At 50.7% G+C, this 14738-nt stretch overlaps 1 protein-coding gene across 2 annotated transcripts in view; it reads right to left on the minus strand.

The window, feature by feature from the left end:
* The window catches only part of LOC120221729 (three prime repair exonuclease 2), a 29148-nt gene that overhangs the window by 9416 nt on the left and 4994 nt on the right, over positions 1-14738 (minus strand). The window contains exons 2-7 of one of the 2 annotated variants that reach the window (XM_039219289.1): positions 14089-14156; positions 11289-11350; positions 2553-2644; positions 1857-2018; positions 1645-1741; positions 960-1083 (exon numbers count right to left, since the gene is read on the minus strand). In XM_039219289.1, coding sequence (XP_039075220.1) covers positions 960-1083; positions 1645-1741; positions 1857-2018; positions 2553-2644; positions 11289-11350; positions 14089-14156 — 605 coding nt within the window. Of the gene's footprint in view, positions 1-870; positions 1084-1644; positions 1742-1856; positions 2019-2552; positions 2645-11288; positions 11351-14088; positions 14157-14738 lie in introns of both variants that reach the window. The other variant, XM_039219290.1, reaches the window with a different exon arrangement.

Below are 14738 nucleotides of genomic sequence, written 5' to 3' on the forward strand. Positions count from 1 at the left end.
CCCCATCCCACACTAGTAGCCGAGCAAAGCCACTAGCACAGTGGGAAGATCCATGATGCCCCAAGATAAGAGAAGGGCCTTTCCGATGAGAAAGGCCTGTACCCGATCTGACCCTGTCAGCAGAACTGCGGAGGACAGGCTGGCCGGAGGCTGGTTAAAAAACCAAACCAACACAGTACTCACTTCAGCAGCACTTAAGCTAAAATTGGGAAAAGCCAAGACCAATGTCGCAGAAGCCCTGAGCCAATGTCAGAGCTCCATGTGTGGCAACTGCACTCATAATTACAACCAACCCAGTGTTTTAAGTTGGACTCTAGGGACCTGAAATGCAGAACAACAAAATGAGTAGGTAAATATTTACGTAGTCAGCTGAGCGGTGTGAGACTACTTTTTCCCATCTGTCTGAGCTGGGTCAACTGCACTGAGAGGCAAGCACCTGGCTGGCTGGCTGGCATAGTTCTTGGTCATACACAAGAATGAACTCGCCATGATACATATGGGGATATTGTGAAGACAGAGTGATCCCAATGCAGGGACAAAGGCTAGAGGCTGGGCTAAGGGTCCCAGATGGTCAACTAGGTAGGACCCAGCAGGACACAAACCTCTTTGGGGCGCAGGGTCTTGGCTCAGCTGACGCCCCCTGAGGTGCAGTAGGATTCTTGGGGGGACATCTGCGTCAGCCCTCCCCCCTTCCCCAACAGCAGGAGAAGCACCCTCCCCAACCCGCCCAAGGCCCCAGACTGAGGGCCAGGGCCTAGCTGTGCCACGCCCGGCCCAGGCCCCTGTCCTCATGTGCGCGGCTAGGAGGGGGGAGGCTGCAGAGGCGGCTGGAAGGGAGGGGGGAGCGGGGCAGGAAAGGGTGATTCTTACTTGGCTGCACGAAGTGAGGGTCTGGTACACGGCCTGGACGATGGGGCCACACGGGTGGAGGTAGGGGCCTGGGCGCCGGCAGCACTCACCCAGCTCGTCGTCGTAGACTTGGAGGAAAGCCACAACGAGCTGGTGGAAGTCAGAGATGACCAAGCGCAGCTTCTGGTCCAGGGTGCTGGTGTCGGCCCCGCTCACGGCGCCGTCTTGCTTGTGCTGTGCAAAGCACAGCAGAGCCAGAGGTAGAGGAGCCCTTGAGGCCCTGCCTGCCCCTGGGGCACCAAGTCCCTTCCCGCATCAGATACAGAAGACCAGAGGCACATAAGAGCAAACGGTTTTAAGCAAAGCAGCCTGGCTTCTAGCCTCAGCCCAGCTACTGCTGCCTGTGTGGGCCTCAGTCTCCTCCTCAGGAAAAGGAGGACAGGTCAAGGACTGCTGGGAAGGCCATGTGCAAGAAAGCACGTGAAAGCCCAGACCTCACGACCTGGTGCACAGCCTGCAAGAAGCCGATCCCTTCCATTCTTCGGAAAGCCTCCCCACAGCTGCCCAGTCTGTCTGCCTCTCCCCTTCACATGGGCTGAGCACCCACAACATTCTAGAAGCCATTGAGCCCTGCACATCCACTATTTCATTTAACCCTCACAACACATTTGCTGCAGAGATGGGACCCCTGAGGCTGGGGAAGTAACATTCCTTGCCCTAGGGTACAAAGCGGGGCCCTTGCCGTCGGGCCCGAGCCCCTGAGCCCCACAGCCCCCAGGAGCCGGCACCCCTCACCTCCACCCTGAGCGCCTGCAGCTTGGCGACACTCTCCTGCAGCTGCCTGGCCAGCTCCATCACCTTCTCCTCCTCCAGCTCAACAGAGGAACAGGCCCTGCAGGGAGAGGAAAGAGGTCACGGCCAGCTCTGTGCCATCGCAGGCATTGAGCACCTGCAGGCCACACGGGGAAGGGTCTGTCCCGGGTAACGGAACCAAGTGGGACACATACCTCTGCCAGTCACTGTTTTGCTGCCCGAGGAAGGGCTGAACGTCCAGGGGCCATGGCTCACACTCGGGACTCAGGAGGGTCTGCAGGCGGGGGCCGGAGAAGAGCTCCCCCAGAAGCGCCTCGTTCTTCTCTCTGGTGTCCTCTAACTGCTCCTTCACACTGCTGAGGCAGCCCCAAGGCCATGCTGTCACTGGCCACAGCACAGCCTCCAGGGACCATGCTGGCAGATCTGCTGAGGCCCCTGGCCAAGGGAGCCCTCAGGCTCCCAGGGGAGACCCAGGGGCAAAACGAAACCAGGCAGAGAGGCCAGGAGATGATGTGTCCCCCGGTCCCTGCCCTGCTTTGGTGGCCATGACCAAGCCCCAGTCCCATGAGAGCCTGCCTGCCTGCAGCGACAGCATGGGCACCCACGTTTCTCCAGAGGCTGGCCTATCTTCTCCGAGGCCTGCAAAGCACCTTCACACTGACAGCCCAGCAGTGTGAGCACTGTCCCAGGGGGGCATCCTTCCCGGGCTCACACCTCGCAGCACACCAGTGTACAGCTGCCACCACCGGAGTGGCGAGTAAGACCTCAGCTGGAGACGTAGGTGGTGGTGGGCCTGGATGCCCAGTGCGCCCCCCAGCACTACCACCTCCAGACAGAGCTCCAAGGGTGCCTCCTGGCCATTGTGCGGAGAGCCCACCCTGAGCCTTTACCTGGAGCAGCTGAAGCATGCGGCAGTCAGGCTCTGGACGCTATCCAGCAGCTGGTTCATGAAGCGCAACTGCTTCTGGGCACAGGCCCGGCCCTGGGCAGGGAAGGGCGCACACACTCACTAGGCCGGACGTGCCAAGGGGCTCCTGCTCCACACCTTGCCCTGCTGGGGCCAGTGGAAAGGAGTGGCCTGTACCAGCAACCCCCTGTGCCCCACCCAGCAGCATTTTGGACTGGCTTGGGGACCATGGCCTCCAGAGCTGCTGTCATTGAGTGCTCCCGGCTTTGGGTGGCAACGATGCCTGGGACCACGCTCTGGGAAGTGCAGTAGCAATATACAGGAGCAGGGCACTTGGGGGGGCTCAGTCGGTTAAGGGTATGGCTCTTGATCTGGGTTCAGGTCATGATCTTGTGGTTCGTGGGATCGAGCCCCACGTCAGGCTCTACGCTGAGAGCACAGAGCCTGCTTGGGCTTCTCTCTCTCTCTCTCTCTCTCTCTGCCCCTCCCCTTCTCTCTCTCTCTCTCTCTCACTCTCAAAAATAAAAACACATTTAAAAAAAGAAAGGACTGTACAAGCACATGTGCCCATCAAATGTCTCAAAGCACAGCTCCTTGGGTGGGTGTGCGGAGCGCAGCGGGGCCTGCCGAAGGCAGAGCACGGCCCACAGGGACTGAAGCCACTCTGCTCCTCAGAAACTTGCTTATTCTCCCTGGCAGACTGACCACTGCAGCCAGGAGTGGCCTGAGATAACCGTTCTCCTCACAGGAAGAACCCGTGGCCAGACTTCACCGCTGAGAGACCCCCGGCCCAAAGGCAGCTGGGATTCCCAGCAGGGACCCGCCTGGCCAGGGACTCAAGGCTTCAAGAAGGAGAGGAGGCTCACAGGACCCAAACACTTACAACCTGAGAGTTCCGGCCTGAGAGCCTTGTGTGAGCAGTGGTATCAGAAAGAAGGCTGAGGCCTGCCTGTCCATTTTAGATCTTCATGGCCGCTGCCCTGACAGACCCACTTTCTGAGGGATGCAACAGAACAATTTGCTCAGCCGGCATCACGATAAAGCTCTCCAAGAAGCATCTGCACTTAACGTGGGCATGGAAGGCACAGGCTGTGGTGCTAGGGCTGTGCGGCTCTGGGCGCCATTTCCAGCTAGGCAGCCCTGGCTTGGGGGGTAGATTTGGGAATGGGGACATGCTCCGCTATGTTTACAGCCCAGCTCCCTCTCCATGGGTGCCAGGCCTCATGCCTACAGCTGCCTGGCACTTCCTCACAAGCTTGGCTCCTGGCTGTGCAGCCACGTCAACAGGACCAGTGACTCTGGAAGCTTCTCGATCTAAAACTGGGTACTTGAGCCTGGTCAGTACCGCCTGTTTACTCATTCTCCCAATCTACCTCAGTGATGCTGAGCCCGAGTGACACACTTGAGGGCAGCGTGAAGGTAGAGGAGGGAGTTGGGACACTGTCTGGACAGGAGACAGCCCAGACAGAAACATGAGAGCAACTATCACTCAGGACCTCACAAAGCCTTGACCAGTGGCCAGGGCTGGGACACTCTGCCTGCTATGCCCTCCTCAGCACAGCCTTGACTCTGATAGCCCCCCGAATGCCCGGCCTCTGCCAGCCTGGGTTAGGGCCGGGACTGTGGGCTCCCTGATCACACTCTAGCAGCCTGGGGCCCTCCTCTCCCAGAGGGGCTCTGTTCCGGTGAGCTGCGCTGGTGATCTGTATTGAGATGTTCAATGCACACACCATGAATTCACCCTTTTTAAGTACACAGTTCAGGGCTTGTTATGACAGTCACAGAGCTGTGCAACCCTTGCCACTAGGTAAGCCCAGGACATTACCATCACCCCAAAAGCAATCCCATGCCCATGAGCAGTCATTCCCTGCACACCCCCCCATCCCTAGCCCTTAGCACCCACTGACCTCCTCTCTGCTTCTATGCATTTGCCTCTTCTGGACACTTCCTATAAATGGAATCTTACATATGCAGCTTCCTTCACTGAGCATTATGTTTTCAAGGTTCATCCACGTAATAGTTTTTTCTTCATCATTGCCTATTTATCCATTCACCAATTAATTAGGGCTTATCCTCACCAATGCCACGGTACATGAAGTGGGATCTCATTGAGGTTTTGATCTGCATCTCCCTGCCCATTTTTCTGTTGGGTTACTTGTTTTATCATTATTGAGGTGTAAGCATTTTTTATGGATTCTGAATACCAGACCCTTATCAGATATAGGATCGACAAAGATTTTCTTTCGTTCTGTGGATTCTCTTCAATTTCCTGATGTCCTTTGAAGCACCAGAGTAGCTCATTTTAATGAAGTCTAATTGATCAATGTTTTTCTTTTAATTTGTGCTTTTGGTGTCAAGATGACCTTTAAAAATATTATCAAGCCATGGATTTGAATTAATGTGCCAGGCCTCAGTCTGCTGCAGACACTAGCCTTACGATGCATTCATCATCCCCAGGACGTTCCCGCTCTGGCCAATGAGGGCTTCTATTGCTAGCTGCCTGCTGAGTCCTTCAGATGTAACTGTAAAGTCTTGGATGCCTGCCTTGTTCTCTTGTCTAACAAAGTGTCCCTGACTCAACTGGTACACTTCCTGCCCCAGGCCTTTGTTACAACGGGACTGTCATTGTTCTTGTCCTTTTAAGAGGATAAAGCAGGGAAACACACACACACACACAATTTTCAAGTTAAAATACATCAAGAGCTCATGCTGATATTCCCAATTCAAATTCCAGACTACAGGGTTTCACCAAACCTAATTATCTTACACCCCTATCTCCTTTCTCCCATGCCCCCCACCAACTCCCAGCTCTCAACAATGCCAGCATAAATGATTTTGTTTTTATTTTTTATTCTATAAGATGGAATGAAGTACTGATCCATGTTCCAACATGAATGACCCTTGGAAATATCATGCTAAGTGAAGAAGCCATTACAAAAGGGCACATACCGCATGACTCCATTTATATGAGATAAAGACAGGAGAGTAGCGGGTACCAGGGTCTGGGGGTGATGGGGTGTGATGGCTTAATGGGCATGGATCCCCTTTTAGGGTGATAAAAATGTTCTGGAACTAGATAGAGCATGCAATGTCGGCACAACAATGTGAATGTACTTAATGCCACTGACTGTACACTTAAGAGTAGTTCAGATGACAAATCTGATGTATTTTACCACAATAAAAAATATTTTTTAAAAAAGAATAGATGGGGCGCCTGGGTGGCTTAGTCGGTTAAGCGTCCGACTTTCGATAAGGTCATGATCTCGAGGTTCGTGGGTTAGAGCCCCGCATAGGGCTCTGTGCTGACTGCCAGCTCGGAGCCTGGAGCCTGTTTCAGAGTCTGTGACTCCCTCTCTCTCTGACCCTCCCCTGCTCATGCTCTCTCTCTCTCTCCTAGAAATAAATAAAAACATTAAAAAATAAAAATAAGAATAAAAAAGAATAGAACTCTTCAGAGCTTGCTGGGAAAATTTTTTAATGGTTAAACTGGTAAATCTTATGCTCTATGCATTTTACCACAATGAAAAAATCTTTAAAGATAAAAAGGAAGGGAGGCATTATAGTTCCAGGTAAGATGAGGGGCCAGCTTCCTCTCCCAGTAAATGCTCCCCTCTCAGAGCGGGACAGAATGCATGTGGCAGGTGTCTATAGTCTCGCGAGAGCAAGTATCAGCAGGCACGTGAAGGAGGCATGCCAGAATCCTAGGTTACCATTGAGACTGGTGATGATCTAGCATGTTCTCTCCTGTGGTCTCTCTGGAGCTGCGCTCAGCCCAGCTTGAACCCAGAAGGGAGCATAACGGTACAGAGAACTCCAGAAAAGGAAACCCCTAACAGTCAGAGAGAGTAGGGGAGATCTCCAGCCTTTGTTCTCTCCCTCTGCTCTGTGATCCCAGACCCCAGGCAATAACATGGCAGCAGTGGCCACAGCAACAAAGGTGGCCGCTAAAAGAAAACTGTAGAAGCTAGGACTCTGAGAGCAGGGAATCTTCCTCTCCATTCAGCGCAGCTATGGGGGAGGGGGACAAACCCTGTTACCGCTTCTTCCTCTCTGTCCTCCTGCCACTGTGGACTGTGGTGCAGCCACAGAAGTGGGAGGCTTATGGCTGCAGGGCGGCAAAGGAGAGCCCTTCCCCCAGGAACCGGATAGTATCAAAGAGATGACAGGGAATGACAGAGTGGAGAAAGTGACCCCATAAATCTGCTTATGAATGCCTGGGCTCACCCCCACCCATGCAGGGGCAGATCTGACCTCTATGAGCATCCTGACCAGGGGAGAGACCAGCACCCAGATCCCAGGCTGGCCGAAGGGTGGCGCACATGCAGGAAGGGCCCGAACAGTAGCTCAAAGGCTGTGGAAACCGGGCCAACTCTGGAAGCACAGGCCAGAGAAGGAGGCAGAACGTGCAGCTGACGTCTAACCAGGTCAAGTGCCTGCTACAACACAAATATCAACATTATTCATAAAATTTAACAAGGCCCGGAGTCAAAGTCATAGGCAAAGTGTCCAAGATGCAATCCAAAATTATTTGGCACATCAAGAAAACCATGAAAATCTCAACTTGCACGAGAAAAGACAGTGAAGAGACACCAATCACAAGATGGCACACAGATGCTGGAATTACCTGACAAATTTAAAGCAGTCATAAAAATGCTAGATAAGGAATTATGAGCTCTCTTGAAACAGAAGTTAAAACAGAAAACATCTGCAAAGAACCAAAATTTTTAATACTGCTTAAATTTATTTTGAGATAGAAATCAAGCATGAGCAAGGAAGGGGCGGAGCGGTGGGGGTCGGGGCAGAGAATCCCAAGCAGGGTCCACACCATCAGCACACAGCCCAATGCAAGCTTGAACTCATAAACCATGAGATCATGACCTGAGCCAAATTCAGACCTTAACCAACTAAGCCTTCCAGGCACCCCCAAGAAAGAATTAAAAAGGAAACAAACAAAAAAACAAAACCCAAGAAGTATCTTTTTTAGAGCTGGAAAATAAGAATAACTGGAATAAAAAAAACTCACTGATGAACACAACAGCAGAATGTAGGGGACAGAGGCAAGAGTCAGTGAACTTGAAAACAGATTCACAGAAACTATTCAGTGTGAGCAACAGAGGAGAAAAAAAGTCTGAAAACCATTTCAGGGTATCATGGACTTATGATACAATAATAAAAGGTCTAATATGTGTGTCGTAGGAGGCCCATACAGAAGGGAGACACAGTATTTGAAGGAATAATAGCTGAAAACTTGACAAACTTGGAAAAAGACACAAATTTACAGATTTGAGAAACTGAACGAATCCAAACAGGAAAGCCAAAGAAATACTCCCGCAAACGCACAAATTGCTAGACTAATGATAAAGAGGGGAAAAAAGTTTTAAAGCAGCAAGTGGAAAACAATGCATGACCCATAGGAGAAAAATTATTGAAATGACTGCAGATTTCCCACTGGAACTTGTGGAGAAGTGGATACTACCAACCCAGTAACCAGTATCCACCAAGAATACAGGGCAACTCTTAAGAGAATTTGGACCCAGCAGACCACTTCCAAAAGAATTGCTAGGGGCGCATGGGGGGCTCAGTCATTTGAGCATCTGACTGATTCCGGCTCAGGTCAAGATCTCACAGCTTTGTGAGCTTGAGCCCCGCGTGGGGCTCTGTGCTGACAGCTCAGAGCCTGGAGCCTGCTTCCCATTCTGTGTCTCCTTCTCTCTTGCTTCTCTCTCTCTCTCTCTCTCTCTCTCTCAAAAATAAATAAACATTAAAAAATAAAAAAGAATTGCTAAAGGCCATCATTCAGACAGAGGTGAAAGGATACCAGAAGGAAACTTGGAACATCACATAATCCACTCAGTAATGCGGAGAAAGCATTTACAAAAATTCAACACCCTTTCCTGATAAAAGCACTTAACCACTAGGAAGAGAAGGGAGCATCCTCAACCTGAAAAGGGCATCTGTGAAAAATTCACAGTTAACATCATACTCAGTGGTGAAGATCAAATGCTTTCCTCCTAAATCATGTACAAGGCAAGGATGCCCACTCTTGCCACTTCTATTCAACACTGTACTGGAAGTGCTAGCCAGGGCAATTAGGTAAGAAAAAGAAACAAAAAACCCACTAATTGAAAAGGCAAACATAAAACCATCTCTATTTGCAGATGACATGATCTTATATGTAAAAAATCCTAAGGGAATCCACTAAAAAACCATTAGGGCTAACAAACAAGCTTGGCAATGTGGCAGAGTACAAGAGCAATATGCAAAAAAATCAATTGTATTTCTACACACTAGCAGTAAGTAATACAAAAATGAAATTAAGAAAACAATTCCATTTATAATAGCATCATAAAGAATAAAATACTTGGGAACAAATTGAGATATATACACTGGAAGCTACAAAACAGCTTTGAAAGGAATTAAAGAAAACCTAAATATGGGCACCTGGGTGGCTCAGTCAGTTAAGCGTCCCACTTCAGCTTAGGTCTTTATCTCATGGTTTAGGACTTCAAGCCCCACATAAGGCTCTGTGCTGACAGCCCAGAGCCTAGAGCCTGCTTCAGATTCTGTATCTCCCTTTCTCTCTGACCCTCCCCTGCTCACACTGTCTCTCTCTCTCTCTCCCTCCCCCTCTCTCTCTGTCTCTCTCTCTCTCAAAAATAAATAATAAAACATTGAAAACATTTTTTAATTAAAGAAAACCTAAATAAACGGAGAGACAGTCCATGTTTATGAATAGAAAGACTTGCGTGTTGATGGCAACACTCCCCAAAATGATCCACAGATTTAATACAAACTCCATCAAAATTCCACTTGGCATTTTTGCAGACATTGACAAGCTTAATCTAAAATTCATGTGGAAATTCAATTCTAAAATTCATGTGGAAATTCAATGGAATTGCTAATAAAAGCCAAACCTATCTTTAAAAAGAGCAAAACTGAAGGATTCACACGTTACAACTTACTAGGAAGGTACACTAATCAAGACAGTGTGGCATAAGGACAGACATAGATCAATGGAACAGAATGGAGAATCCAGAAATAACCCTTCACATTTACAGTTAACTGGTTTTCATCAAGGACGCTAAGACAATTCAGTGAGGTAGGAATGGTCTTTTCAATAAATGGTGCTGGGAAAACGAAACAGTCACATGTAAAAGAATGAAGTTGGACACATACCTCACACCATAACTAACTCAAAATAGATCCAAGACCTAAACGTAAGAACTAAAAACTACAAAACTCTTAGAAGAGGAGCGCCTGGGTGACTCAGTTGGTTGAACATCAACCCTTGATTTCAGTTCAGGTCCCTTGATTTCCAGGGTCCTGGGATCAAGCCCCGCATCAGGCTCCACACTGCTTAAGATTCTCTCTCTCCCTCTGCCCCTCTCCCCCGCTCTCTCTCTCTCTCTCTCTCACTAAAAAGAAATTTTTTTTAACTCTTAGAAGAAAAGAGAAGTATCCATCTTCATGACTTTGGATTTGGCAACGAATTGTTAGCTATAATGCCAAAAGGACAAGCAACAAAAGAAAAAAATAAATAAATTGGACTGCATCAAGACTAGAAGCTTTTGTGCTCCAGAGTACGATTCAGGAAAGTAAAGAGACAATGCACAGAATGGGAGAAAATATTTGTAAATCAAATACGTGACACAGCTTGTATCCAGAATATATAAAGGATTCTTACAACTCAATAAAAGACAATCCAACTAACAAGTGGGCAAAAGAACTGAATATAGATAGTTCTCCAGAGAAGATCTACAAATGGCCAATAAGCCCAGAAGAAGATGCTCACCCTGATTAGCCACCAGGGAAATGCAAATCGCAACCACGACGGGAGAGCCCTTCCCACACACCAGGATGACTGGACTCAAAAAGATGAACAGAAGTTGGTGAGTATGTGGAGAAAGTGGGACCCTGACACACCGCTGGTGGGCGTGTCAAATGGTGCAGTCACTTTGGAAAACAGTTTGGTACAACGTTCCTCAAACAGTTAAAGGTACAATTGCTACACTGACCTATCGATGCCACTCCTAGCTATAGACCCCAGGAGAATTGAAAACATGTCTTCAGTTACACACATATACACTGACATTCATATTATTATTTCAGAGCCAAAATGTGAAAATAATTATTTCAAAAGTTTGACAAGATTTTAAGGGTAGGGGTAGGGTTCCTTTGACTGATGTGGGTGTGGATTAGGGCCACCTCTATATAGAAGGTGGTGGCAGGTGGGGGAGGGGGGCAGTGAGTCAGGGAAAGTGCATGGGCTTGGACCAGGGGCCTGAGTTTGAGGTCAGGCTCTGTTCCTGGGTGACCGAGAGCAAGCTGTCTGACACTTCCCCTGTGAAATGGGGCTAAGACAAGTACCTACTGCCAAGGGCGAGTGTGCTACTGGCACATATAAAGTACCTACCACAGTGCCAGTGTACATGAAGTCACTGACCAAGGACAGGATGTGCTCTGTCCCTTCAGTCACCATAACCAGAGATCTGCCTCGGGCCTCCTCAGTTGCCTCCCCACCCCCCTTAGCCCTAGGGGTGGCTGGGGTCTCTGCAAGGGAATCCTACAGATTCCTGCCCCAGGGGGCTTAGGAACAGTGGCTGGGGATGCTCGCTCCCCGGCCTGAGGAGCAAAGGCCAGAGGGAAGAAACCCGTCCCACGCCTAACCCAGCCTCACTGAGGCTCCCAGCCTGTGGGGACAGAGAGGACCCTCTCTTACCTTTAGGAGGTCCTGGTCATCCAGTCCACACAGCATCAGCTCCTGGCCTAGTCTCACCATCTCTGTCAGAACACAAGGACCCCATTACTGCAGACGCCCACCCAGGCAGGAGGGGACGCCGTGCGCTCAGGGGCACACCGACACTCAGCATGCCGAGCGCCACTCCGGGGAGAGTGCTCCCGCTCCAGCTGGGCCCGGAAGGCCTGGGTGGACAGGGAGGTGGGGAGGGCAGCATGCCCAGGAATGCCTCTGGCTGTGTGACCTGCATCAGTTTCCTGGGCTGAAAATAGGGAGTCACATCTGATGTGAACCAAATAAGGTATTCTTGCTTCTAGGAGAAGCCAGCCGGCCACCCAAGGAGCTGACAGAGAGGTCAGGGAACCTTCCAAAGTCTCTGTATGCCACGCTTTCAGAGAACTTGCCTGGCCAAAGCAAAAGGAACCTTGGCTCACATGTGTCAATTTCCTACAGGCCTTTATCATCATCACTTCCTTTCACCTTGCTGGAACTCTAGGAGCTGGACTTCAGCTCCATTTTACAGACTGGGAAACTGAGTCACTGCATGGTCCCCAGCCACATCTTACACGGTGCCCTGGGCATTTCCTGAGCAACCATCTGGTATAGAGAGAAAGGCCGGGACTTGGAGCTAGAAAGCCTGGGGCCACTGCCAGCTCTGAACCGCTGACCGAGCCCTGTGGCTGTGCCCTTACTCCTTCATAAGCAAGGCCCATCTCCTACCCCCACATGGCTCAGTTGTACAACAGGCCTAACTCTGGCATCTGCTTCGGAAGGTTTCGTGCAAGAAACAAGCAGAGCATCCATGTGAAAGCATTAGTAACCCTGGAAACACAGTCCAAATACCAGTTATACGCCCCCAGGCATGCCCACTCTACCCACACCCCTTAACCCCAAACCCTCGTGCCCTGCGGAGGGAGGCCACGTCCAAGTCTTCGTGAGTCTGCCCAACCCTCCCTTCGTGATAAATCCAGGACTGGCCAGCACTCTACCTCCAGTGCTCCTCCCGCCAGTGTCTTGCCTGCAGCACTACAACAGCCTTCCCGGGGTCTCCCAGCCTCTGCCCAGGCCTCCTGTTCTCAGCTCAGTAGCTGTAAGGCCCCTTATAAAGCATAGCTTTAAGCGTAAGTCAGGCCACAGCTTTCCTCAGAATAAAAGCTGTCGTTCCATGGCCCACAGACCTAGCCTGATCTGGCCCTGTTGCCTCTCTGCCCTCACCCCACCAGTCTTCCCTTGCTCTGCACTCTGCAGCAGCCACTCCGGCCTCCTTGCTGCTTCTCACACATGCAAGGCACACACAAGCCTACCTCAGGCCCTTTGCACTTGCTGTTCTCTTACCCTGAACACTATTCTTCCTCAGATCTGCCTGGCTCGCCTCCTCCCTTCCTGCAAGTCTGTGTTTAAAAAAGAGGCTTTGGACACCCTGGGGGGGGGGGGCTCAGTCGGTTAAGCATCCGACCCAAGATTTCCGCTTAGATCATGATCTCACGGTTTGTGAGATGGAGCCCCATTGCCACACTGACTGCGTGGAGCCTGGTTGGGATTCTCTCCCTCTCTTTTTCTGCCCCTCCCCTGCTCAGACTCACTCTTTCTCTCTCTCTCAACATAAGTAAATAAATATTTTGAGAGAGAGAGAGAGAGAAAGAGAGAGAGAGGCTTTCCCCAACTATCTTATATCCGCAGTAGCCCCCTTCACCACTGCTTTGCCCTCACCTGGCTTGGTTTATGGCACTTCCCAGCAGGCAGCACAGAACTTTGCTGCCTCCACCTGTCACCTGTGTCTGCCGGCTGGCACATAAGTGCCGTGTGAGCAGCTCCATTTGCTGCTGCAGCCAGCACCTAAAACGATGCCAGGTGCGTGGGAGACACCACAAATACGGGTCAAACGAATTCATGAATTGTCCAAATCCTCTTTGGAGAATTATACCCTGTGACAAGCACTCATGTCCTACCACCTGTCCTGACACTTCTACGAGTGGGCGAGGCTGAAGCTGTCACCCCAGCTCTGCAGAAGAGGAAACTAAGGCTGGCAATGGCGAGGTGGAGGCTTTGGCTGGACTTAAGGGCGTGGTTAGTACCCGAGTGTGGGCATGTGCGAAAGAATTCAGATGCAGTCGGATGGCCAGGCTCACCTGGCCTTGACGTGGTCCCATCGGTTAGAAAGTGCCAGACATAAGACACCGGGGACAGGGCAGCACTTCTGTGCAGCCCAGGCCGGTCCTGCGTGCTCCAAGACACAACACCCTATTCTTCTGGTCCATTTCAGCCTAGGGGACAAGTGTCCCTACATAATTAATTTGGCAGTGACAGCCTGGGCCTGCACTGGGGCTTCAGGGTCCAGGTCGCCCACTCTGGAGGAGATGGGCCAAATGCAGGCCCACGAAAATCTGACCTTCAGAGACACCACTGAGGTACTGTGAGGACTGTACCTTAGCCCCCTTTTACCTAACGTTCACTACCAGATTAAGAACCTGGTAATTTCTGCCAACAAAGAATCAAAAAGAAGCAGTTACAAGACAAGCCCCACGGAGAGCTGCACCGGGCAGCAAGACAGGGGCGGAACCACCAGTGGCATCGGCAAGAACCGGTCCCTTGCCTATGCACAGAGTGTGCCCTGGGTGCCCTGATTCTAGAAGGCTCTGGCAAGATCTCCAGGCTGTGCACCGGCCAGAAGTAAACAGCAGTCCAACGGGAAATTCACTCCAGCTTGCTAAGGACGCCATGCACAAGCTCAGAAGTGCCCAGAATCCAGCGACAACTCCGAAGTCCTGTAATGCAAACTCACCTTGGATCTTCACCTCGACTGGGGCCCCCTGTAGTGTGCTGAACTTCTCCTGCCAGGAGGGGCAGACCCTGCAGGGAAAAGGCCAAACCAGTCAGTCCTGACCGGGCTACAGAGACTCCTCATGAGATCTCCCCGCACATGCTCTAAAGAAGTGAATTACTTGTGCATGTGCTAAATACCACTAAAATGTTCACTTTGAAATGGATGGTTTTATGTGATGTGAATTTCACTTCCATAAATTACCAGGGGGGAAAAATACAAAATATTTCTGAAAGTGTACCTCAGAAATGTGGATTTGAATACAGAAATTTAAATTCTCACAATAAACAAAATGACCGCCCAAGAGGAAACTCCTGAATTCCTCAGAGCTTGAAGCTCTTTCTCAGAAGGAACCAAGGGGATGGCTTTTCTTTCAACCATGCTGGAGGTTCATTTGAAGGACATCCACCAAGGTCCTTCCTGCCTGGGCGTCCTTGAAGCCCTGCCTGGGTGTCCCCTCACGTGGCTATGCGCACACGTGCGTCCGCTCTTCTCAGCGTGGAGCGCTTCTTCCCGCCTGGCCCAGGCACGCTGGCTCTGGCTCAAATGGTGAGCAGCCCACGGTTGACATCAACTCCCCAGGGAAGCAGGGGGAGGGCCAGGCCCACAGA

Source organism: Hyaena hyaena, unplaced genomic scaffold (genome assembly GCF_003009895.1).
Source record: "Hyaena hyaena isolate Hyena2069 unplaced genomic scaffold, ASM300989v1 scaffold_808, whole genome shotgun sequence".
NCBI lineage: Eukaryota > Metazoa > Chordata > Mammalia > Carnivora > Hyaenidae > Hyaena > Hyaena hyaena.